At 39.3% G+C, this 24,456-nt stretch overlaps 4 protein-coding genes across 13 annotated transcripts in view; 2 read left to right on the top strand and 2 right to left on the bottom strand.

Annotated features, from left to right (window-relative positions):
- itga6a (integrin, alpha 6a) overlaps positions 1-10,718 on the top strand; it is a 19,347-nt gene extending 8,629 nt beyond the window's left edge. Inside the window, exons 3-26 of one of the 3 annotated variants that reach the window (XM_079463895.1) lie at positions 29-108; positions 234-495; positions 916-1,047; positions 1,392-1,605; positions 1,692-1,885; positions 2,537-2,631; positions 2,968-3,095; positions 3,172-3,261; positions 3,353-3,414; positions 3,639-3,808; positions 4,253-4,396; positions 4,521-4,636; positions 4,749-4,908; positions 4,995-5,078; positions 5,155-5,234; positions 5,591-5,668; positions 6,569-6,671; positions 6,776-6,952; positions 7,039-7,140; positions 7,239-7,349; positions 7,429-7,527; positions 7,814-7,939; positions 8,884-9,005; positions 9,322-10,718. In XM_079463895.1, the coding sequence (XP_079320021.1) occupies positions 29-108; positions 234-495; positions 916-1,047; positions 1,392-1,605; positions 1,692-1,885; positions 2,537-2,631; positions 2,968-3,095; positions 3,172-3,261; positions 3,353-3,414; positions 3,639-3,808; positions 4,253-4,396; positions 4,521-4,636; positions 4,749-4,908; positions 4,995-5,078; positions 5,155-5,234; positions 5,591-5,668; positions 6,569-6,671; positions 6,776-6,952; positions 7,039-7,140; positions 7,239-7,349; positions 7,429-7,527; positions 7,814-7,939; positions 8,884-8,991 (2,915 nt within the window). In that variant the 3' untranslated portion in view covers positions 8,992-9,005; positions 9,322-10,718. The remainder of the gene's footprint in view (positions 1-28; positions 109-233; positions 496-915; positions 1,048-1,391; positions 1,606-1,691; positions 1,886-2,536; positions 2,632-2,967; positions 3,096-3,171; positions 3,262-3,352; positions 3,415-3,638; positions 3,809-4,252; positions 4,397-4,520; positions 4,637-4,748; positions 4,909-4,994; positions 5,079-5,154; positions 5,235-5,590; positions 5,669-6,568; positions 6,672-6,775; positions 6,953-7,038; positions 7,141-7,238; positions 7,350-7,428; positions 7,528-7,813; positions 7,940-8,883; positions 9,006-9,321) is intronic. The other 2 variants (XM_079463896.1, XM_079463894.1) reach the window with 2 other exon arrangements.
- On the bottom strand, positions 10,086-14,611 carry cybrd1 (cytochrome b reductase 1). 2 transcript variants are annotated; one of them, XM_079463916.1, is made up of 5 exons: positions 14,327-14,611; positions 12,312-12,366; positions 12,158-12,206; positions 11,108-11,262; positions 10,180-11,003 (listed from the first exon to the last, which is right to left on the bottom strand). In XM_079463916.1, the coding sequence occupies exons 1-5, from the start codon at positions 14,508-14,510 to the stop codon at positions 10,748-10,750; spliced, it is 699 nt and encodes a 232-aa protein (XP_079320042.1). In that variant the 5' UTR covers positions 14,511-14,611; the 3' UTR covers positions 10,180-10,747. The 2 variants fall into 2 exon arrangements, with proteins under 2 accessions (XP_079320041.1, XP_079320042.1); XM_079463915.1 differs by having other exon boundaries at positions 10,086-11,003; positions 12,158-12,366; positions 14,327-14,608.
- Positions 13,764-19,999, bottom strand: dcaf17 (ddb1 and cul4 associated factor 17). Of its 3 annotated transcripts, XM_079463900.1 has the most exons (15): positions 19,633-19,938; positions 19,357-19,482; positions 19,174-19,277; positions 18,968-19,049; positions 18,637-18,770; positions 17,956-18,034; positions 17,794-17,883; positions 17,598-17,705; positions 17,382-17,487; positions 17,114-17,256; positions 16,701-16,810; positions 16,443-16,530; positions 15,919-15,999; positions 15,289-15,444; positions 13,764-15,204 (listed from the first exon to the last, which is right to left on the bottom strand). In XM_079463900.1, exons 2-15 carry the CDS (start codon positions 19,363-19,365, stop codon positions 15,088-15,090), a joined length of 1,407 nt encoding a protein of 468 aa, XP_079320026.1. In that variant the 5' UTR covers positions 19,366-19,482; positions 19,633-19,938; the 3' UTR covers positions 13,764-15,087. The 3 variants fall into 3 exon arrangements, with proteins under 3 accessions (XP_079320026.1, XP_079320025.1, XP_079320027.1); XM_079463899.1 differs by having other exon boundaries at positions 19,357-19,999; XM_079463901.1 differs by having other exon boundaries at positions 18,968-19,080; positions 19,357-19,990.
- mettl8 (methyltransferase 8, methylcytidine) lies at positions 13,905-24,456 on the top strand. Of its 5 annotated transcripts, none has more exons than XM_079463912.1 (11): positions 13,905-14,010; positions 15,930-16,044; positions 20,070-20,231; positions 20,608-20,699; positions 20,797-21,017; positions 21,121-21,170; positions 21,313-21,373; positions 22,135-22,274; positions 23,104-23,210; positions 23,365-23,430; positions 23,506-24,456. In XM_079463912.1, exons 3-11 carry the CDS (start codon positions 20,095-20,097, stop codon positions 23,661-23,663), a joined length of 1,032 nt encoding a protein of 343 aa, XP_079320038.1. In that variant the 5' UTR covers positions 13,905-14,010; positions 15,930-16,044; positions 20,070-20,094; the 3' UTR covers positions 23,664-24,456. The 5 variants fall into 5 exon arrangements, with proteins under 5 accessions (XP_079320038.1, XP_079320039.1, XP_079320037.1 ...); XM_079463913.1 differs by having other exon boundaries at positions 13,933-14,010; positions 15,903-16,044; XM_079463910.1 differs by lacking the exons at positions 13,905-14,010; positions 15,930-16,044 and adding an exon at positions 19,468-19,598 and having other exon boundaries at positions 23,506-23,576; positions 23,659-24,412.

Here is a 24,456-nt window from a genome sequence, read left to right as displayed (position 1 = left end):
TAGCATCGCTGTTTGTCTTTTCTCACAGTGGAGGATGGTGCGGAGAATAAAGAGAACCAGTGGATGGGTGTAACAGTTCAGAGTCAGGGACCTGGAGGCAAGATTGTGGTACGTCAGGAACATCGATTCATGCTAATGGCCCATTAATTGACTTAAACTTGAAATATCTCTTATCCTGTATGAATCTTAATGCTCACGGTGTTGCTCAGTTCAGTTATTCCTTTTTCTCTCAGACATGTGCCCACCGTTACCAGCGCTTGTTGTTTGCAAACACAGCCCAGGAGGCACGTGACATCACTGGACGTTGTTACATGCTCAGTCAGGACCTGAGCATCGACGTCCAATCAGATGAGGATGGAGGAAACTGGAAATTCTGTGATGGACGGACCAGGGGGCATGAACGGTTCGGGGCCTGTCAGCAGGGCGTGGCTGCCACCTTCACCAAAGATTACCATTACGTTATCTTTGGAGCACCGGGGGCCTACAACTGGAAAGGTAGAATGGAATAGGATAATGTATCTAAAATTATTTGACAACATATTTTTAACGCACTTGGTATAAACACACATACACAAATACACACATTTATGTTTTTGTGAGGTGTAGTCATTGACGGAGTTTAATTGGTGCTTGGGTGTGCGGGCACCAAATATTGAATATGACAAAAGCATATAGAGTGTTCAGTTATCTGCATACATGTGACATGAATGTTAAATGTTTAATGAGCCAGCCTAAGGACACCGTGACCCCTGTTGGTGAGGAATAGCACTGCAACATCTCCCACTTTAATTCATATACTGGCCCTTATTAACACTCAATGGACACGCTCACAAGGCCATTACTCAAATACTTCATACATCAGTTTTATTGTGCTGGTGGGGTTCGGCATTCAGAGCGTCTCTGTGTCATCTGCAGGTATAGTGCGTGTTGAGCAGAAGAACAACACTCTGCTGGAAATGGGCTTTTTTGATGATGGTCCCTTTGAGGTCGGGGATGAAAACCGCTTGGATCCAAATCTAGTGCCAGTACCAGCCAACAGCTACTTGGGTGAGTCCATGTTTACATTGGTTCCTGTGTGCACAAAAGCAGAGCATTTATTATTAATAATAAATAACTTTCTACCTAATGTCTTAAAGAAAATCTAGGTGCCCGACGGTCTGACTTTTTTTTCTTGTTTTAACATAATCACATATTTGAGCTATTTTAAAACATATTTTAAAAACAAAGCCCTGATTGAACCTGATTCAACCATAATGTGCGTTTCCACGTCTGCATTTTCATCAGATGTAGTATTTTGGCGCTTGTTTGTCTGTGTTTGACAGTGAGTCATTTCCGTTCACGAACAATCTGTTCATTTCAAAGCACTCAGTCTGATATCTCTATGTACACAGGATTCTCTCTGGACTCCGGTCACAGTATAACAGAGAAAGGACAGCTCACCGTTGTGTCAGGAGCGCCGAGAGCCAATCACAGTGGAGCCGTGGTGTTTCTGCGGAAGGAAGGTGAATTGTCCACCATGCTCACACCCGAACACATTCTGGAAGGACCAGGCCTTGCATCATCATTTGGATATGATGTCGCCGTGGTGGACCTGAATGGAGACGGGTGGGTCGGCTCTTGATGCCTTTTGTGCGAGGGTACGTTTCCTCCATTGGGAGCGGGCAGTTTAATTGTGTGGGTTGTCCTTACAGATGGCAGGATGTTGTGGTCGGTGCGCCGCAGTTCTTCCAGAAAGATGAGGAAGTGGGCGGGGCTGTGTATGTTTACATCAATAAGGCTGGCAGGTGGAAGGACGTCAGTGCCACTCGACTTAACGGAACTAAAGACTCCATGTTTGGACTGACCGTAGAGAACATCGGAGACATTAATCTGGATTCCTTTGAAGGTTGATTGCAAAAAAAACTGTTTTTGACTTTTTGTGGCCTTGGAAAGGTTCTATCTGCATTCTGAGCAATTTTGAGATATTGAGCTTTAAAAAGTGTTTGCTTTCCGTTTGACTTTGTAGACGAAACCTGTTTTTTTTTTACATATCCCCAAAACATAAAGAAAAATAACATCACATTATGTAAATAAATTGCCACGGAATTAAATATGTGAATAACGCAAAAAATGTCAGATATAAACGTATAAGTCTAAGGCGATGTGTTGTATAGTTTTAAATCTCGATTTATCTTAATTTAAGCGATAATTCTGACATCATTAACACATCCTCATGTCGTTTCTGACCTGTATGACTTTCTTTCTTCCGCAGGGCACAAAAGAAGATATTTTGAAGGATGTTGGTAACTGGCCCCTAGTCACTTGCGTTGATTTAGTGTTCACACAAGTGAATGGGGTCCAGTGCTGTTCTTTTACCAACTTTCTTCAAAATATCTTCTTTTGTGTTCTGCGGAAGCAAAAAAGCCATACAGGCTTGAAATGACAAGAGGCTGACTAAATGATGACAGAAGTTTCATTTTTGGGTGAACTATCACCTTAAATCTCCTATGGTGTTATATTTATCGATCTGATTTTAGTGTTTTCTTCGGTCCGTCAGATATTGCGGTAGGTGCTCCATATGCAGACTCGGGGTTTGGTAGTGTGTACATCTATCACGGATCTGCTGACGGCATCAATACTAAACCAGCTCAGGTTAGATGCTCTCGCTCTCTCTCTCTCTCTCTCTCTCTCTCTCTCTCTCTATCTGTCGGAGAGAATTCACTTGGGTTGAGCTAAAAGCTGGAAAGGAAACCAAAATGGTCTAAAAGGTTTTCCATATGCTCAATTCTTCTAATATGTTTGATCTATTCTGTTTGATTCATAGCATTACATAGAGCCATTTAATAGAATATTCTACTGTCTTTGAAAGTCTTATTATATAACTGTCTCCTATTGTCTATTTTTGTGGTCAGATTAAAAAAATAGCCACAGATGTGATACAGTTGTATTTCATAGATACTTACACTTGTAGCAAAAACACCTTTGCAGATACTGGAGGGCAGACAGCACAACATTAAGATGTTTGGCTATTCTCTGGCTGGAAATATGGACCTAGATCAAAACTCTTATCCTGATCTTGCCGTGGGCTCTCTGTCTGATGCCGCTTTCATATACAGGTACTGACCGGTCATTTCTCGTGTCTAGGCCATTTACGCTTTATCTGACGTGTAGTAACATCCCTGTCGTCTGTAGGTCCAAACCGGTTATTAGCATCAAGACAGAAGTCAAGGTCACACCGAAAGAAATCGACTTGATGCAGAAAACATGCGGCAACAGCATTTGGTATTTGGAGCTTAGAAAATATTTTGAATCATGTGCTGCACACTTTGAACATCACGAACATTCATTTTCATCATGTTGTATTTTTACACAGCTTGACTGTGGAAGCTTGTTTCTCATACAAAGCAAACCTCCCCACCTATAACCCAAAACTCAGTAAGTCTGTTTATATTCTCGTGTGAGAAAATGCATTTAAAGCTATTCTGCGGATGGGTTTTTAAATTTAGTGATGCTGAGGCCATCTTGAGGTCCCCTTGGAAGTTTGTTGAGACCCCTAGTGAGCCGACTTCCTGGTTGACAAACACTTTGTGATCACTGTGTTCAGGAGTGAACAGAATGGTGTAAATCTCACACATTTTACGTATTTATTTGTCTTCTAGCCATTGCCTACACATTCGAGGCAGAGTGGTACCGCAGAAAGCTGGGACTCCTATCTAGAGTTGTGTTTCTGGAGAAGAGCGACATGGATCAGGACTTCCAGTCGTCTGGCACTTTGGAGCTACGGGGACAGAATAAAAAAGCTTGTCACAAGACCAAACTCAGACTACAAGTAAGTAAAGGTCGTTTGCGTCTTTAAAGGAGTAGTTTACTATCAAATTAAAATGCCGTCATAATTCAATCACCCAAGTGTCATTCAAGCCTTCTGTGTGTTCAATTCTTCTGTCGAAAACAAATAGTCTTATCTATATTTTGGATTTCAACGGGGGGCTGTTTGTTAAGGTCCAGATTCAAAAGGCTCTACGCGACACCAGCCGATAAACACGGATGTTGTCTTAGCGAAACGATTATTCATTTTCCAATAATATTCTTTTTAAACATAAATAGTATGTCTTGCACTGCCTCGGAGGGCCTCTGGGATGCTCGTCCAATTTAATTTCTTTGGTAAACTACTCTGATCATGGCGGCTTTCCTTTATGTCATATTTAACAGACGTTCTCTGAGCTATTATTAGCAATGTATATTTTGAGTAGGATCTGTATGTAATGGTTTTCAGGAAGGCATCATAGATAAGCTGAGAGCAGTTCCTATCGAGGTCTTTGTGGCCATACAAAGTGCCAAGAGAGGGAAAAGACAGAGCTCCCTGCCAGAACTAGTGCCAATACTGGACTCCACCGTGTCCAATAAGACCTTAACTGAGGTGCGTACAGTTTGGAATGCTATTTCTAAAATGCATCGCCTTTCATAATGATGTTTGTTTGGGAAGTATTGGGCGGGTTCAGTACACGAATACATCTAAAGGAAAGATTTGATTTGTGGTCCAGGTGAACTTCTTGAAGGAGGGCTGCGGCATCGATAACATCTGTCAGAGTAACTTACACCTCAAGTACAGATTCTGCTACAGGGAGACCAACCAGGATGTGTTCCCTCCACTGCCGCTGTGTGTAGCCGTAAATCAACACGTTTTGCCAAACAAACTCTGTATGGTGCATTGACTGTTTTTTCTGTGGTTTAAAAGTGTGATAGTGAGAAATGTTTGATTGGTCATTTAGAGAGAACGGCGTTCCGGTGATCACTTTAAGCGATCAGAAAGATATCGCTCTGGAGGTCACAGTGAAGAACAGGAATGGAGATGACGCTCACGAAGCCAAACTGCTGGCGCACTTTGATGAATCTCTGTCGTACTCTGGATTCAGATCTCTTCGAACTACAGTGAGTGTCTTAAACAAACTTTCTGTTTGCCTTTTGAAATGACTCATTTTGGAGACTGATGGGAAGCAATGCCTGTTTTTCTATAGGATAAGCATGTGATCTGTGTGGCCAATCAGAACGGGTCTCTGACAGACTGTGAGCTGGGAAACCCATTCAAACGAGATTCAGAGGTCAGTCAATTTTCCAAACACGCCATAAACGCGTGTTTTGTCCATATTTCCCGTTCACGTGTTAATGTTTTTGTAGGTAACGTTCTACATCATACTGAGCACCGGCAAGATATCCCTTGACACCAAAGAGGTTGAGATCGACCTTCAGCTGGAAACGTAAGTCTGATATCATACCACGATATGATATTAATCACTGTTCGTTTGAAGCTTACACCGATGTTTTCGTGTAACTGCTACAGTAGCATGGAGTTACACACGATGCCATAGCAGAACCTCTTTTGCCTAAATGGCTCCATAAAGAACCTTTAACATCCGAAGAACTTTTCTGTTTCACAAAAGGCTATAAAAGGTTCTTCATATTTAAAAAGGTAAGAATTAAATGGTTCTTTAGAAAACCAAAAATGGTTCTTCTATGGCGTCGTAGTCAAGAACCTTTAAGCACCATTATTTTTAAGAGTGTACAGTTAGTAACTGTATGCTGAATGTGGGTTGATGTGAATGTTCTCATGCAGGACGAGTTCACAGGAAAGGATGGGCAAAGTGAAGGCAAAGGCCAGAGTTGTGATCGAACTTCTGCTGTCTGTGCAAGGGTAGGCACTTTTTTCCTAATCTACTGGAACATGCTTTGTCAGATGAAAATGGTATTTGGCTCTTAGAAGAATTTCATTATTCTTTCATTTTATATTGAGATTGCGTTTCATCTGTAACTTTTAAGAGACACAAGATTATTAAAACGGGATTTTGTGATCGCAGAATTTAACAAACTCTGCCAAAAATGTAGAAAATGTTGCAGATTTGGCCAAAGATGCGCCATGTGACGTCATCACATCGCACATTCCGGCCAAACCCTGCTCCAAAAGTCAAGCAGATATACTATAGAAGGGTCTGTAACACTTACAATGTGTTAACATCCATTGCCGTCTATTGACGAAAACTAGCCTATGATCTCCTTTCCTTTGATCCGCTGAAGGCGTGCATTAGCCGTTACGTTTTTTTTGGCTAAAGGTTGCTGGCTAGTGGCTATGAGTCAAGACAGCCTCACCGATGTGTGTGTCACGCTCTTAAACACACCTAGAAACAACATGAAGCCATCTGATCTATTAAGAAAGTTCTCATGTTTATTTCGATGTCAATGAACATTCACCTGCTCATTTAAATGATAGAAAATGCATAGATGTTATAACAGGTGGTAGTTTGAAAGAAAAACTTGAAGAAACTCCAATTTAAGTAGTATTTGTATACATTTTTCGCACAGTTTTTAATCGCACAATTTGAATAAAGCCGCTTCAAAATTAAGCATTTTTGGCAGTCTCCATACAATCCTGTGGGGACTGAATAAAGTCATTTTGATGAAAACATTTTTGATGGGGAAAGAGTGGATACGTTAAAGATGCTAAAATCCAAAAGATATTACTAGTGTAACATGCTTTCGCATATCAGTACGAAGGTTTATGTCTGATTGTTGTTTGTGTCGTCTTGTTGCTGTGCAGGTTGGCCAGACCATCTCAGGTCAATTTCGGAGGTCAAATCAGAGGCGAGAGTTCCATGAAGTCAGAGAAGGACATTGGCAGCTTGATTGAATATGAATTCAGAGTAAATGCTTCAATATAGCTGAGAAATGAAAACGATATGCTAAGATTGCTAAATACGTAGCATTAAACTTAAAACCCTGAATGAGATTATTTCGGCTTTTGCAGGTGATCAACTTGGGGAAGCCGCTGAAGTCATTTGGAACGGCCTCTCTGAACATCCAGTGGCCCAGAGACAGCTCTTTGGGAAAATGGCTGCTGTATCTGATGGCGATCAACACCAGAGGCCTGCAGTTAGTCACCTGTTCACCTGAGAAAGAGATAAACCCTCTCGCACTTAGTGAGGTAACACGTGATTCCAGAGCTGTTCTTGCTCAACCAAATGGATAACTTTAACAAAATTAGGTCACAAATATGTGCCGTACTTTCAGGAGTCCAGATCAACCAGAAGCAAGCGAGAACTTGAGGAGAGGAAGCCGTCCGAAGGGAGTAAAATATCTCTTTTCGCTGACACACGCAAGCACAAGACGCTGGTAATGAGATTTATTCGTTTGCATTTGAAGTGAATTCGGCTTCTTAGAAACAACAGGACCAAAAGGAATTCTGTAGTGAACTTGTCTTTCTTATAAAGTCATGCACAGGAGATGCCAAATGCGTGGAGATCAAATGTCCCCTACAGGGATTGGACAGCAGCGCGACCATCGTTTTGAAAGCACGCCTGTGGAATTCAACTTTTCTTGAAGTAAGGATATGGAAGTACCATTGTGTTTACTCGAAGTGATATTTGTCCAAGTATGTTACAAATGTTCTCTGTGAAACAGGATTATTCAAACTACAATTACCTTGAAATCGTGGTGAAAGCTTCCATAAGTCTGGATGTTTCTGCCACCAACATTGTGATGAAGAATCCTGCGACACAGGTACTGTCGACGCCTTTCTTACTATAACACAGATTCTACGAACAATGATACTTGCAAACTGTAAGTTCTTTTACACAAAAGTGGGTTACGATGTTACATTTTTGTTCAATTGTGATGTGCGTGGAGCCAGTCACTCTTTGGTTTGGCAGTTCACTACCCTGAATCAGATTGTATGCGAACCGTATTACTATTCGAGCATAAAATATGATTATTATAGCAATATATTGTTTGCGTAATGCTTACCGTGTTTTTCCATCGCTAATGAATTCTTACCGTTCATGCTCAGGTGAAACTGACCGTGTTTCCCGAGACAACGGTCGCTCCGTTCGGCGGAGTTCCTTGGTGGATCATTCTTGTGGCCGTATTAGCTGGAATCTTAATGCTGGCTCTACTGGTTCTCTTACTCTGGAAGGTAAATATAAAACAGATTAAAGAAGTCAGTTACATCGCTGTGAGTGATCCGGTGAGACATTTTGTGTTGGAAATGTTTGAACATTTCTCTCGTCTTCGGTTGTTCCGATCGATGTAAAGTTGTAATGCTGGAATAATTATACGATGTAGGGGGTCCTCTTCATTCTGTTTTAATATATAGTTTGATGTATTTATCCATTATGCTCTAGAGAGCAACAAACATATTCAGTGGCTCCTACCTTTGGACACGTTGTGTATTGATGTCATTGTATGAGGCACCAGAATACCTAAAAAGACCAAAACAATTGGCGATTTTTTTATGTTAGCGTGAGTACGTTTCAGCAAATCTTTTGACAAGATTAATAGATTTAGCATTTATAAACAATACATAGTATTCTTAAGTAAAGTAAAGGCAAATTTGACCACTTTCTGGTCTAAACACGAAAGAAGATGTTTGGAAGAATGTCAGTAACCAAACAGATCTCATAACTGTCCCTACTATGGCAATACATGAGGGATGAGATCTGTTTGCTACACAGACATTCTTCCAAATATCTTATTTTGTGTTCAGCAGAACAAAGACACTTTTACAGGTTTGGAACAATGCGAGGGTGAGACAGATGACAGGTTTCATTTTTGTGGTGAACTCTCCCTTTAATGGTGATATACTACATTTATATACTTACTAACCATGACACCAGTGGGTGAAAAAACAGCAAAACATATAACATTCAAGGTAACAATTGAAATTATTGCTACTTGATTTGAAGTCTAATGCAATTAGACACTTTTAGAGTGGCCTCGGAGCATACAAACATGGCGGCGCGAACACTTCCGGTGCATTCACCTCCTGGCTCTGGTTTAGTGTCTAAGTGTATCTGTGTCTTTAGTTCAAACCTTAACGTGACATGTCTGCAATGACCCCTGAATTTGCCCCCTCTGTAGTGCGGTTTCTTCAAGCGGGCCAAGAAGGACGAGTATGACGCCGCATTTCACAAAGCTGAGATTCACGCTCAGCCTTCAGATAAAGACAAACTGTCCACTGAGGCCTAGTTCTCCTCACCAGGGTAAAACACGACCGCTGCAGCAGAGTTCGTGTCTGCATGACGTGTGGCCTAACTATTCACTAACTCATCTTTTGCTTTGACAAAAGGACGGGAAAGACACGCTCTTTCCAGACCATGTGGCGCTGACTTTTGTTGTGTATTTTTGTCAATCCCCAGTGGATGGATGTGCTTCTAAATGTGCTGTTCTGCCAAGCATGTCTTGTCCTTCACTGTTTCTTGTTGCGCAAAGCTGAAACGCAGAGTGATGTTTTCGCATTTCATTTCAAAGCGACGCTTGGTTTTTTTAATATGTGTCTCTTTGTTTTTTTCCCGTCAGTGTGGATTTTTCAAACGCTCGAAATATGAAGACAGCGTTCCGAAATATCACGCGGTGAGGATTCGTAAGGAGACGCGCCTCTTGAAAGACGGAAAGGTCATGTTGGATCCCTTCGAGAAGAAGCAGTGGAAGACGACGTGGGACGAGAACGAGAGTTACTCTTGAGACTGTCTCTGCATCCGCTGCGGACCATTTACATCAGGCATCTCTGATTGGGAAGGTTTCGGAGACGGCTGAGACTGTTGAATGGAGACATCACAAAATATAAGATTGACATGAAGTTTCTGATGAACGAGAAATAACAGCGTCAACTCTTGGATTATGTCTGGGCCTGAAACTTCTCCCTTAAAAAAAAGCTTGTATATTTTTGAAAGATGCATGGGATGCCAAGACTGAATTGTCTTGCTTTTGTTTGTAAATATTTTACAATGCAGTTAATTTATTTTGTCTCGCAATTTTGTAGTAAGATGCCAACTGTGCATGGACTTGCCAAAGACTATTTTTTATGTCTTTCAGTAACTGTAAATGGGAATCTCAGGCAGGGGAAATAAACAGAAAGACGCTACTGGTAAAAACGTACATCGATTAGCTGAAATGCATCAGCTGGAGCTGTAAACTACTACTGATAAGTTCAGAGATTTGTCAAATATCTGGTGGCTTTGAACTCTGTTGGTTTGCATTTTAACAGATTTTGGAGACAAATCTCGTTTCATTCTCTTAGGGCCACAAGACATACACTTTTCTTTTTTAGCTGACTGTTTAAACCTACTGTCTTCTTTTATCGACAAACGGATGAAAGATCAGCATATTTGTTCAAGCTATAGGTCATTTAACAAACAAACAGCAGAAGATAAGAGTTTGACAAGAAACAAAACATTTTATTGGAAGTTCCTCTGACAGCATCATTATTTAAGAGGAAAACTGCAAAAACAAGAATGATTTTGACCTTTTATACAAAAAACATCACACCAAAATAAACATTATTCTGTAAATACAAAAAAAAGCATAAATCGTAAAAATACAGATCATTTTATAAATTGGAAAAGGTTTCTTCTAACAGCAAATGATAATAAAAAAACTTGAACACATTTGCAAACCTATCAAACTAAGTGTAATGTGTTTTAAATCAAACAAATGAACTACACTGGTTATGACTGCAATGATTTTATTAAGACCGATTACATGTGTTGAGTCTTGATATAGTGAAAATATTTAACAACTTCTAGATCAAATATAAGGTCTAAAAATAGCAGAACAAACACAATTGTCAGATTGAAATGCCCTTCATAAACTCAAAATACGTTTGGCTTCTGCGATAACAAGGATTTCAGCACTGGTTAAATGGAAATACTAAGTGTAGTCTAAGAGCTCTTCTATATATAAAAGTATTGCTTTGGAAAAATATATTGTGTTCGCTTGTTTTGTTTTATTCAGATTCTTCTGTTTTTCCGTTACGTCTTCGAGTCTCAACACTGGACTCGGATCTTGCGGCAGTGCCCACTTTCATGTCCTCTGGACTTGTGCTGGACTCGCTCAGGGTTTGCATGACCTGTTCACTTGGCCTCTTCCAGGAGGACCGAGTAGCGATCCAGAGAACCAGACCCCCAAAAGCCACAATCAGCAGACCAAGAACATTTACCAAAATGGCTTCTGGTGGGGAGTCTTTATAACCGGGATTTTTCCTGCGAGGCATTTAAAAAAGACAAGAATGACCGTTACAAAAACACTTTTTATGGCGTATGATCACATTCTCTTAAAAGGGTTATCACAGACAAGCTCCACTTACAGGGCAAATATGAGTTTCTCTGTGATGCCCATGAGAGCTGTGGCGATGACGCTGGTAAAGATGAACAGACCGCTATAGATGTGAACGGGCATTAGAGCAGCACGCACATACATTGGAGTCGCAGGTATCAGGAAGACAGCGATGCCCATAACTATCTGATTCACGAAAGAGTTAAAAAAACATCAGAGAGCTCGGACAATAACAACAGTTACAATGTAATACATTACAACACAGTACAGTGTCTTTCTGACCCTTTTGAGGGAAAAACAGAACTTACTTTCTCATCAAAACATGACTGCACAGAGATCATTTACATATCGCCGCTGAAACATTGTATCTGCTTGAATTTTCTTTTATGAAAAAATTCATTATTACTAGTCGCCCTTTATGTTTGTCACTGGGTTTTACAAGTAAGTGCTTGTCCACCTTGACAACACAGTTTTCATTTTATTTTCGTTCATATTTTAAATAAGTTTTTAATGTTATTTTAGTTAGTTTTTGCAATTTTGGTATATGCTTTTGTAATATTATAACGTATTTGTTTATTTTTTATGTTGCTATGTAATATTAATTCATTTAAATTTTAGTTGTATATTTATAACTTTAGTGCTTTAAACTTATTTCAATTTTTTTTTGAGGCAACATTTAAATGTTTCCTTAAGTTTTTCCCATAATCTTTTGGTCAATATTTTATTTGATCTCAATGAACACAGACGTTTTCAAAGATTTAATTTTAGTAAACAAAAATAACCACGCGTCACAGTAATCATTTAAAACGTGAGGTGGATTTCCGTTTCCTGAAAAACAGCCAACTTGGACGTACGAGGTTTTAGAAGGACAGTGACGATACACTGTCCATTGCTTTAAAGGTACATCAGCAAATGAATCCTGTTGAATTTAAAGGGTCAGACATGCAACATTTTCACTGCTTCCGACAAATGCAACAAAGATTAACAGTGACAACAGACTAAATGCAATTCCGCAAAAACAATCCTACAAAAGTGTAGGACATTTGTTTGTGTGGTTGTACATGTACCTGTGAAATCTTACCTGCGCTGAGTAAAGTATAACAGCAGCCAGTCCCACCCAACTGTGCAGGCTGTACATGTTGGGGATATTATTTGCATTGTGAAAATCAAACACAGCCACCAGAGAAATGACAGCTAGAATGAAAGCCAGAACATTGAGCCCGGCGTGAACAAACTTCATCTTCTGCTTACTGCACTTCCAGGTCCATGGCAGCCGGTACACCACAATCGCTGGAGAAAAAATTCAGGTTTGGTTTAATAACTAACTGGTCCCTTTATAAGAATGCTTGTTTTTGACAGGTGTGTCTTTCTCTGAATTGACATTGATTAAAAAGGGATTTATATTGGATTACTGTCATACAGAGTGTTTTCTAATGAAAATATTCAATACCACGTTAGTTTACTAGAAGACAACATGACAACGTAACTACACATGCATGCTTTTGTGGCCCAAACGTAACTTCCGGTACACATGGGAAAAGACTAGAGTCCGTATTGATTATTTCTGATAACAAGCTAAAGAAATAAGTAAACAACATTAGCTAGCAACTAGCAAGTTTAAAGTATGTCTAGCCGCCAGTATTATTTTATTTTGGAAAATCTGTTATCCGGCTAAACTTAAACGCTACAAAGTTACAGGAGCCGTTCAACAAATAGCTTTGTTTGATACAACTAACATAATAAAATCCAACAATTTGTTTATTTAATACAATTATTATAGAATACATATTGGTGTAAATTGATATTACTACAAATCTATTAAAATATAAAAGTTATTATTAGCCATAGCCAGACAGATAAACAAACACCTTGGGGCCGGTTGCATAAACTGCTTAGTCTAGTTATACAATTTAGTCAGCTAATTTCTTTCATAACTTCTTTACATCAGGTAAATACGAAGGTGGATTGGTCTTATTGAAATATGAAAAGTAAGGCCGATTAGTCCTAACTATTTGCTAGTCTTTGAGAATAGCACAGTCTTAAAACCCAGTGTATAGAGGGATGTATGGCTTAATACGTTGTATTAGCCTTACACTAGTATTTGTTGTTAGAAACAAATCAAATAATTTCAATTCTTAAAAAACCTAAATGTAATACTCATTTTTACCTAAGGAGGCCGCCTTGTTCTTTTTCGATGACGTAAAATGGTTGCAGGCACCGGCAGCTAAACTGAACACAGACACGCTAATCAGTTCTTCAGTAAATATAAGGTGCTGTAGGATCGGCTATATATAAATAATGCTTAAATAATAAATAAAAATAAAGACACTTTCTGGTGTACATCTTAATATTGTTGGTCAGCGACAATGCAAACACGCATATTAATAACCAAAATTAACAACCAGTTTTTGTATTTCACATTTATAAAGTCAACGACATTGCTAATATATTTAGCCATAGGCTACATCTCTCTATACCCAAGGTTCGTTTTAACTAAGTTAACTTAGTATATGTTTATGCAGCCCCTGAAGTTAACTGCATCGGTTGTGGCTAGAATTGATACAGCTCCGGCATAAAATTACAATAAATTGCATTAGCTACACCAACATTACAATAATGAACAACAGTAATAAACTGTTGACATCGTGACGAAATATACAAAGAGTTTGGTTCCAAAATGAGAAATTACTCAAACATCTTGTTTTTTTATTGTGCATTCCAATGAATCTCAATCAAACTAAAGTTTTTTTAAGCCATAATAACAAAAAATACACATAACTAACATAATAAAAACATGACTTGAAACCAAAGTCTTCATATGCTGCTTTGAAGTGCGCATGCGCAGTGGAGGTCGCTGGCGCTGCTGTATCTCTTCTAACCAAAGCAGCGATCCGATCCGATCCAACCCGACAGACTCTTCACAATGTTATCAATGTGAGTGCGAGAGCTCGCTAAGCTTTAAGACAGTCACTACTTATCTAAAAACAACCGACTAAAAACGAAGTGTCGCGCAAAGATGCAAAAATATCGCAATAGTCACTTGTAAAACCGGGAAGTTTTGGACGAACTGTCCGACTACTCCGAGAGTAATGCAACCAATCTCTCAATCTAACGTACCGTCTTCTTACGTAAACGCTGAAGTTCCGGTTTTTTTTGTTGCAAGACACGTTAAAGGTTATTGTTGCTTTACAAAGTGTCCGCCGTGTTACAAGTTGCATCTGCCGCAAATACAAACACTGAAACTTCTCACCGATTCCCTGAAGAAAGATAAAGCCGATGAGCATTAACAACGGGTGCCAGTTAAACTCCGCCGATCCTCCGTCCCATCCGAGCCCCTCTCTGAAGTGTAAAACCCAGATTAAAACCATCACAATGGACAGAAAACCGACTGCTAAAGCCAGAGAGAAGAAAACAAGAAAACGCTTGTTCTCCATCCTCGCAAGCGGCGTGCGACACCAAAGTATCGCGATCAGAAAGCGCAGCACACGGTCGGAGGCCTTGATCGCATCTGCACTTTCATACCCAAACAAGAGTCCGTGTCTCAAATCCTAGTTCGCAGACTACTTGGGCAGCACGGGAGACACGGAAGAGTGTGTATGTCTAGAGTAGACAGACAACACGCTAGGTTTTCAAACACGGACAGACATTCCTTGCGCAATTCACTTTATGCAACAATAAATAAATCACTTACACAACAATGAAAAGGAGCCCAAAGACTCGAAGTTACAAGTAAAGGTTTAAATATAACAACCAAAGTGAAAAACCGACGTTCAGTCATTCTGAAATAAAAATGTAAGAAATATTTCATCTAATGATGTTTTTCTCAAAATGTCCGGCGGTGACCGTCCAAATAGGAAAGATGCCTGTTGGTTAGTCATAATTTATTCTAGAATACCATTTTATAATTTTGTGATACAAAATGCGTCACAGAATCACCCTCCATTGAAAACACAGAAAAATAAAACAAAGTTTTTTGCCGTACAGTCGTCTAGAGATGAACAACAATTGTACTCAAGGTTCATCCGAACGTCTTTTCATTTTATAAACATGGCAGCTGAAGGTGTTGCTCTTATCTTGGACGGTGTGAATAATAGTGTCTCTGTCAAAGTACACCTCGTGACTGTAAGTCTAGAAAAAAGAATGAGGATGTCGAATTAGAACAACGTTATTAAAATAAATGGCGTCTACAACATTTCATCTGTTAACACGTACCACATCCCAGGGTTCCTTAAGGGGAACTCTCTTCATCAGAACCCCGTTCTTGTTGTCATGGAGACGAAGATGGGCCTGCCCTTCATTCTCGGTGTCAGTGATTTCTACCACAGCCAACAGATCGATTTCATCTTCATATTTGACCATCCTGAATGTCTAAAGTGTCAAAAGAAAAGCATAAAAAAACGATCATTTTAGAACATCAACTTTATTTTATTTGGCATTTCTTTTATTATTCAATATATTCATCTGATTGATTTTATTACTTCCGTTTAGTCTTATGTTGTGAGCTGCATCAACTTAAGTCAAGTGGTCTTTTGTCCTTCTATGAGAGTCAATGGTGACTCAAAACAGCTTAATAACAAAACTTTCATTAAAATATCTTCATTTGATTTCAGCACAATGAAGAAATGTATACAGGTTTGTAACAACTGGAGGGCGAGAAAATGATGACACATTTTTAATTTTTGAGTAAACTGTTCCTTCAAACGTATGTCTATTCCTCGGCTATAGTTACATGTGACGGTGAATAAAGCACACTGTTTTTATCTTGTTGTAAAGAAAATTGCTGGGTGAAAAAAAGCACACAAACATGAGAGATTTTCTCTTATTAGTGTGTGATAGACTGACCTCATGTCCAGGGTCATCGTCTAGAAGTTGGAATCTCCTCCTCACCGTGCGTCCAGACGAGGTCACGGTCACCTCAGGTACCTTTGAGGAAGAAACCACCCTAAAGTCACCTCCACCTACTATCAGGTAGGCAATTTCTTATGCTGACATTAGAGGTTTTAAAGGTCCAGTCAGTAATATCTAGCGGAAAGGTTGCGAATTGCAACCAACCAACCGCTAACTCCACCTCTCCCTTTCGAAATGCTACGACGGCTGACAAAACACAGCGAATTACATGCGAGGGGATCCACGGCGTATGTAGATAGAAATAGCTCATTCTATGGTAATAAAAACATAACGTTTCATTGTGTAAGCTCTTTATACTGCATTTTTATCAATAGATCATCTCAAATATTACACACTGGACCTTTAAAATAATATAGTTATGATGTAAACATGAAGCTTAAAATAAAAGTCCCAGAATATTCCAACAGCATTCTAATGCTGCTACATTAAACACAACTTCTAATGAAGAAAACACTCACATTATTGTCACGAGCTGCAGTGATAGAGAAGTCTGCGGCTATCTCATATTTCCAGTCACATCCTGGGTCGGCCATGATCTTTAGAACACTGTATGAAAAATTGAGAAAATAATTCATTCATTTTATTTGACCCATTCAAAGGTTAGATTAAAACGAACTATAATAAATATAAGCTGTACACTTACGGCCGTGCTATATTGCGAATATGTGCAGGGCTGTTAACTCAGGACTAAACATTGTTTTATGATTGATGCTCACTTTATTGTGCTGGGCCCAGCATGAACAATCCTGCCGGAGTCATCTGGGTGAAAAAAGATCCAGTCTGCCTCCAAAGAGTCAAACCTCATCTCTTGGACACCGTTTTTTGCCTGGTGTACAGATGAATACACTGGATTAAACTGAGAACGTTGGAAAAGTACTTTCATTCTTTTCAGGTACAAAGCGTATTTTTAAAGTTTGACTTTTCAGTGCCAAAACCACAGACGTTAGGCCAACATTAGCAATTACACAAATGTAAACTATACACATCATTATTTTCTTAATGACAACGTTCCTGTGCTCAAATATTAGGTCTGTCACTGCCTATCCAGGCTTTAGTAAACAAACAGTGTGGGATTCTTTGAAGAATCTAAATCTATATTTATGAATTTGTATCAAAAGAGAGTAATCACCAGCGTTCCATCAGTGATAGAGCAGATATGATGGGTTCCTGTATGTCTCTTATGGTTAGGGGTGTAGATGTAGTGCCAGGGATGACCTCCAATCTGAACCCCGTTGTCCAAGTATGACATCTCAAACAAAACAGGAGGACATTCTGTAGAGAAGCACATGTGATTAGCTCACTTTAAATGAACTTTGCAATATAAATAATCGATGCGTACGTCATATAGATGTGTCATATAAACTTGTTTTTGGTATGATATAACAGTATTGAATAACCATGAATGTGAATGTTGACTGGAACGCCAAATGGAGCTTCTCCCACGACTCCTCTCACGCCGTTTATGTCACACTGCTGTCCCAGCGACAGTTTATCAACTCTAAACTAAACAGACAACCGAACGTTACATGTGAAATAATGGTTTGACGTCGTCTCCGCACAAACAGTGTTAAAGTCAGTCCTACAAAAATAAATACTCAATTTAACCCATTTACCTTCTTAAGAATGTACTCGAAACTGTAAAGCTTGACGTGTTTGGAGCTGTGTGATATAGCCAACACTCCCTGTGACAGCAGGACATCCACAGCTGTTTTCCCAAAGATCTACACATAAACACATCCCTTTGTATTCATCCATTTCATTTTAAAAGAATGCAGAGCTGTCTGTTTAAAGTGTTAATGCGCTTTTTACTTTTTTACTAATCTCCAACATTCCCACAAAATCCAGAGGAAAGACTCGAAATACGGCTAGGCGCATGAGGATGTCATTATCGACACATGCCTACGCAAAAGATAGAAAGACTGAGTGCCAGTTACATGAAATGAAACGTAATGTGCAGAGATCATGCCTGACCTGTCGTTCCAGAACTGTCTGTTTGTTTTGAGTGGATTTGACATAGAACGTCTCCTGGCAGGAGTCCCAACCCAAAGATCTGTCAAGAGACAACAAAAATTAAAACAAGACACTTTTCCACAGACAGCGGCATTAAGGGCCGTACACATTATAACGATAACTATACTGTACAACAACTGTAACTATAACTATATTTATGTCCACACCAGCGGACAATAACAAGAAGGTTATGTTTATTTTAAACCACCTTGCTGCAGTGTTGCCAGTCACTAAAATGAATGTAGGTTTCGTTTTCATTCCCGAATATGACAGCAGAGGCTGGATGCTCTCTATGATGGATGAAGGTGCGCTCATGTCCGCGATGTAAAGACTCAAAAGCGTTACATACTGTGTATTATATCCCACCGTAAAAACACAGCTTTATAACCACTAGTCTTTAAAAAAAAATTCCGTGGGATTGTAATTGGATGTGATATACCTAGTAGTATTTAAAACCCTCTCTCTCTTTCTCTCGACAGCTAGTAGTCTAGCTTTTGTTGAAACTAGTAACTTTGTATTAGCACCTATTGTACTATTGCTCTTTGTACGACATATCACCTATTGCTCCCCGTACTCTTTGTAAGTCGCTTTGGATAAAAGCGTCTGCTAAATGACTGAATGTAAAAATGTAAATGTATTCACCTGAATTTCAAACGAGAGGAGAGATAGACGTGCTCTAGGGTTTTCCCCGTTTCTGCTGAGAGCCGATATAACCAGTCTTTCGTTAGAGCCAAAAGAAATGGCTTCTGGTCTGATGCTTTGGGCAAAACGGTGTCCTGCAAAAATAAAATGTCATCATTGCAGATTTTTCTCGATTAAGGCGTGTGACCTTTTGTGTGTCTGCTATTGCATTACATTCAAGAAAGTCTGTATTATTACACCTAGGTGTAACGTCTGACTTATTCTTCACCGTCCCAGTGTGTACTTAAATATCATGTTCGTACTTATAGCACAAGGAAAGTGACAGACTCACCAGAGGACACTGGCACAACAACGCATCTTCAATCTTTTCTGTTTTGGGGAGCCTATACAGAAGCTCTGGCTGAGGCAAGAGGCTGGGATTTGTAGGAGAAAGGCAAACAACGACTGTAAACAAGTTATAACATTTGAACATGACAAAGTGCTACGTTGTAAGTTGTTGGTAAAGAAAGTGACAAGTGATCGGGCGGTAAACTGTACCTGCTGTAACAACACCTGTAATTGTCAAAGTATATCCATCCACTTTCATAAAAAATGAGGGACTTGGAGGTCTTGCTCCAAACCTTTATAAATTCTGCATCATCCTATGACGTAACATTTGTTTAACATCGACAACGTTAATAAATCAAATGTAAATTGGATAAAACGCAGTTTAATACTCACCTGAAGCATAATATTTCTAAGTATCTTGAGATTTGACCCAAGTAATTTGCCAATGTCATTGGAAGAGTTTCCATTTGATCTTGAGTACAGGAGATTGCAGCTGTTCTTACTGCCCGCGCGGTGGCGCTGCGCGCGTCGAGCCGGGAGCGCCCACATGGGGGAAGATACAACATCTAAATTACACGAACTACCATAAACCTGAGCGGATTATTCTTCTCATGTATCATCTATTCGGAAGCAGGGTAAACAAAATCCTTCCTTCTCTAAAATACTGACTTTGCAGCGTCTCTAATGTTGTCAAATATCGTATCCAACGAACCGCAACAGTAGACCGTTAACTAGTATAATGCAGAATATTCGCCTCTTGTGAATGAAGTCATCATAAATGAGCCTATTTGCACACATTGCGCCGTCTACTGTGTGTGTAAACAAAGCATAATGTACGGTTTAGCGCACAATATTTGCTACAATGCTAATGTTCTTTTCCGTAGTTTGTATAAAACGCGAAGTCAGCTATTTCCGCAATCCCGTACGTGGCTAGATTGTGTTAAATTCACACAAACATGATCCGACTTCTGTTGTGGTTGTTTTGCACTTTTCAAACGTTTTTAAAGAAGCTTCCGGGTTAACGTGCGCTGACGTAACTGTTGCATGCTGGGATATGCAGTTCTTTTACTTTAAAGGTGTCTTTATTTGTTTTTATTCTCTCATAGTGCCAGTTAAATTGAATGTGGAGAGATGAGAACATTCTTGAAGCTGACTGTCCGTGCCGTGAGATGCATTCCCTCCAGGTTTTACAGTGGAGGAAGACCACCGGCCCCCTTGGGCGGAAGGATCCTTACTAACCCCGATGACGTCTTTCGGCATAACATGTGGTACATGGTTGTCGTTGACACGTGACATGATTTTGTTATAGAACATTTACATAGAGTGCCAAAGAAAATACAATTATTCTACCTTGGTTGTTAATACCACGGGTACATGATAGGTCACCATACCAATTGCACCGTGGTATTAATGCAACTGCAGAAAGCTTTTGGTGACAGAGAAAGGAAGTAACAACATGTGCCGGTCTATGTAATATAGGAAAATGTTTATAGACATATAATGTCTGTTTATTTATGTTTGTGTATCATCCAATTTGTTGACTATAAACGGAATTTATTGTCCACTTAGATAATATCTTCAGTGAAATAAATGGAAAAGCATCGGTTTACTGAAATGAATTCTTGTTCTTCCGTTGTGCTTCAGGGATCACGTGCATTGGACTGATGAGGAGAGAGAGATAGCCCAGCAGAAGGCAGAGGAAAACTCTAAACATAAGATCCCTGTAGAAGAGCAACGTTTGTATTCAGAACCCCCCTAAAAATGCATGAAATAAGTAAAATACATTGAAGCATGTCACTCGTAATCCTGTGTTTTTTTGGTGTGTCCCATCAGCCAAATATGACAGAGACGCGAATAAATATTGGGACAGATTTTATGGGATGCATCATGGCAAGTTCTTCCGAAACCGGAGCTGGCTCTTCACAGAATTCCCAGAGTTACTTCCTCCAGAGGTTGGCGGCATTTGTAGCTCAGAGAAAAGTCAGGACTGGTGTTCCAGTCCTCCAACCTGTGCCTCATTCCCTGGACAGCATGCTGACTTTAGAATACTAGAGGTTCTCTTTCCTATATGCCATTTCTTTAGTGCCACAAATATAACATAAAAGTAATATTTTCCTTGTGCAGTGAAAAGACTGAAAGGCATTGTGTTTTGTGCAGGTAGGCTGTGGTGCAGGTAACAGTGTTTTTCCCATCATCAACACCATCAGGTAACTTGTTTATTTTTAGATTTTATTTACAGAAAGTTTTTTCAATTCAAGGGTGTAGTCTTTGTCAGTAGACTCCAATGCTTTAAAGTTTTTCATTGGTGTGTTGGCATTGTGTTCACTGAGCTCTGTTGTCAATCTGCAGGGGCAGTAAGGCATTTCTGTACTGTTGTGACTTTTCATCTCAAGCTATTGAGCTTGTCCAGGTAAATCAGTGTCACACGTGTCTGCTTCTAAATGAATAATTATACTTGTCACCAACCTGCCAGTACGTCACACAGAGCCCACACGCATCCCAGACATTAGTGAAAGCTTTGGGAATGGATGAAGATGAGGATCCGTTTTAATGGCAGCTGATTGGTCGTGTGGGGGTGGATCTGTTTCGCGGTGCTTGGTGCTTTTTGGTATTCAGAGACCTCCTTCATATGCCAGTAACTGCATGATGATGAAGGGGGAAATGACATTCACTGCATGCCGAAAGCTATCCATACAAAAGTCATTTCGCTGCCATCAGTATGTTCTTTAAAATTGGTTGAAAGCTTCTGCTTACTTAAAATTCTGCTTTTAAACAATTTAGTATACTAGATTGGTACATTTTCTGAAAGAAATAAAGTCAGAGTAAATGGGCTTGTCTTGGCACGCAATACCTCTAATCCGACAGTAAAAAATGTATTTTATATAAACTATATTCAATTTCAAACTTTATATAATTTAGGTTGAGCAATAATAAACGATATAAAAATAATAAAATGAAAATAGTTTTATCGTGATACAATGTCCACAATATTTTGGCACACACTAAACTGCCCCAGCATTCATTGAAAATCTTCCTCTCTATTGCAGCTCAAAAATGTTACACACTGCCTTATTCAAAAAAATGACATCATCACAGATACGGTGCAAATATAAGAATGGGTGAACTTTTCCTTAAAGATGTGACAACAATGGCATGTTTTTTTCCTTAAAGGAGCACCCAGACTATGACCCTGCATTGTGTCACGCGTTTGTGCGGGACATTTGTGACACAACATCCCCGTTTCCCTTCCCTCCTAGAAGTCTGGACATTATTTTGGTCGTCTTTGTGCTCTCTGCCATCCACCCAGCACGGTATGTTCAAGTCACACACACTTATTTATTAACTTACGCCCTAGCATACAGTACTCTCCCAGCATGCACCTGATACAGCACCCACACAACTGTCCATAACTACTACTATTACTTCCTTTGTTATAGCAACCGTTTCACATTTATCTTACTGTGGTATTCTTTAGCCAGGCAGGAATCAGCACACAGTGTAAATAATTTCTCACTTTAAATAAACAGAAACATGATATTAACTTTTTATCAACAAATGAACAGGTTTCTTCACCGTGTTTGTGTTTCTTTCTTGTGGGGTTCATTTTAATTCATCAAAGGCACAAGGTCTAAATCCTTAGATTTGTATAAATTAAATGTCACAAACATGAATTGTAGCTTTGCAAGTTGTGATTCCGGGTCAATTTGGGATTACTGGAGATCTCTTCAAATATAAACACTGGGCCAAGAACAGTAAGCCAGCTCTTTGAAAGGTGTCATGGAAAATGAACCATGTGTAAGTGTTTGACATAGTCAGTTGCATATTTTACCGTAACTCACCTCCAAGGGAATTAAGTGCAGACATATTTCCATTGAGCTGGAATTTCAGTCTGTCTGCTCTTTGTAACTATATCGTCTCTCTATGGATGATGTGAAAAGTGTTGCTACCTTTGTCCGTACTGTTAGAAATTCAACTAATGTTTGCACTGGATTTTATTGATTATTTTACTATTTGTTGTTTTGCACTTTTCACAATTTTGTGACAGGTTTAAAATGACCAGTGGGTGGTTAAATGATGACAGAATTTTCATTTTTGGAGGAACTCTTACTTTAATAAGATTAACTCTGTTTCCTTTTTCAGAGCTCAAGGTGTGGTGAATAGTTTGGCTGGATGCATGAAGCATGGAGGAATCATATTGTTCAGAGATTACGGCAGATATGATCTGTCACAACTGAGATTTAAAAAAGGTGATTTTGTCTTAACGGATTCATAAGAAATGCTGTTTTTCGACCTATTGTTTGGTGTCAATGTGAAGGGCTTACAGTACCAGTCTGTGTAATCCGATAAAACTTGATTGTGTTTTTTAATGCTTGTATACACATGAATGTCTCCTTTCTATAGGTCAGTGTTTGTCTGACAATTTCTATACACGTCAAGATGGAACCTGTGTGTATTTCTTCACAAAAGGTAGAAATGTTTCTTGTATTCATATTGCATGTTGGTTGTTAGGCCCTGTCCATGAAGCTCTGTTTTGTTTGACAGATGAGGTTCATAATTTGTTCTCTAATGCTGGTTTGGAAGAGCTTCAGAATTTAGAAGACAGAAGGCTGCAGGTAAACAGAGGAAAGAAGGTGGTGATGCACAGAGTGTGGATGCAGAGCAAATACCGGAAACCTTATCTCCTTTCATCATCAGTCTAGCAGACACCGAGGAGCTGTGCCTTGTCATGAAAACAACGGGAACACTTGTCATGAAGACTTCTCAAGAATGAAGGAAATCGTCTTTGTGATTTGTCAAGCGATCTTATAAAAACTTCCTGAAAATACAAATCGCTGAAAAACTATTTTGTATTCGTGCCTTGTCTTATAGGATGTCAGATACATTGTTTTTGAGAAAGTACCAACATCCCAAGTACGACCTAAAGACCACTCAATACACGAGTGACCTTCGAGACCATTCAAGGATAGGTATTGAAATAAATGATTACATACATAATATAAAGTACTTTGAAGTACACAATGCTACCATTGTATTTCTTTGCAACACAAGTAAAAAGGGTAATTATTTTACATGCTAAATATATAGTTACAAATGTATTTTTGTCTGTCTCTAATAGCACACGACATCTGGAAGATGTCTTTTCGACGTTTGCATTTACATCTGGAAGATATAGTTTGCTAATCTGGAATAAGTGTCGGACATGTCTGCTATCAGATGTTATATAGACGTTAATAAGATGTCTGCAAGATGTTTATGATTTAGAATGGATGTTAAACTGCTCTTTCTAAGATGTTTAGCAGATGTTGTCCGGATGTTTAGCAGACGTAACGTTGCGTGTGCTAGCTGGGGTAAATCTTAATACTCATACTTTTGATGAGAGGATATGTCCCGTGGTGTATTGATTCCAATGACTATATTGTGTGTACTGGCAGCTTGAAATACATGGATTAAAACACAAACACGTGCCTGTGGGGTTTTATCTCACAATGCTGT

This window comes from Barbatula barbatula (assembly GCF_947034865.1).
Source record: "Barbatula barbatula genome assembly, chromosome: 9".
NCBI classification, from domain to species: Eukaryota; Metazoa; Chordata; class Actinopteri; order Cypriniformes; family Nemacheilidae; genus Barbatula; species Barbatula barbatula.
Note: the sequence above shows the minus strand (reverse complement) of the source record. Positions and strands in the feature narration are given on the sequence as shown.

What these genes read in the sequence shown, in the direction of transcription:
- dcaf17 (XM_079463899.1), bottom strand. Translation starts at nt 19,512, where the DNA reads ATGTGGGCGCTCCCGGCTCGACGCGCGCAGCGCCACCGCGCGGGCAGT. An exon ending in CTATCACTGATGGAACGCTG is followed by an intron (nt 16,811 to 17,113) that starts GTGATTACTCTC and finishes TCTGTACACCAG; the next exon opens with GCAAAAAACGGTGTCCAAGA. An exon ending in TTAAGGAACCCTGGGATGTG is followed by an intron (nt 15,205 to 15,288) that starts GTACGTGTTAAC and finishes TCTTTTTTCTAG; the next exon opens with ACTTACAGTCACGAGGTGTA.
- mettl8 (XM_079463910.1), top strand. Translation starts at nt 20,095, where the DNA reads ATGAGAACATTCTTGAAGCTGACTGTCCGTGCCGTGAGATGCATTCCC. An exon ending in AAGCTATTGAGCTTGTCCAG is followed by an intron (nt 21,374 to 22,134) that starts GTAAATCAGTGT and finishes TTTTCCTTAAAG; the next exon opens with GAGCACCCAGACTATGACCC. An exon ending in TAGAAGACAGAAGGCTGCAG is followed by an intron (nt 23,577 to 23,658) that starts GTAAACAGAGGA and finishes TTTCATCATCAG; the next exon opens with TCTAGCAGACACCGAGGAGC.
- cybrd1 (XM_079463915.1), bottom strand. Translation starts at nt 14,510, where the DNA reads ATGGAGAACAAGCGTTTTCTTGTTTTCTTCTCTCTGGCTTTAGCAGTC. An exon ending in TTATACTTTACTCAGCGCAG is followed by an intron (nt 11,263 to 12,157) that starts GTAAGATTTCAC and finishes TTCGTGAATCAG; the next exon opens with ATAGTTATGGGCATCGCTGT. An exon ending in GAGAAACTCATATTTGCCCT is followed by an intron (nt 11,004 to 11,107) that starts GTAAGTGGAGCT and finishes AATGCCTCGCAG; the next exon opens with GAAAAATCCCGGTTATAAAG.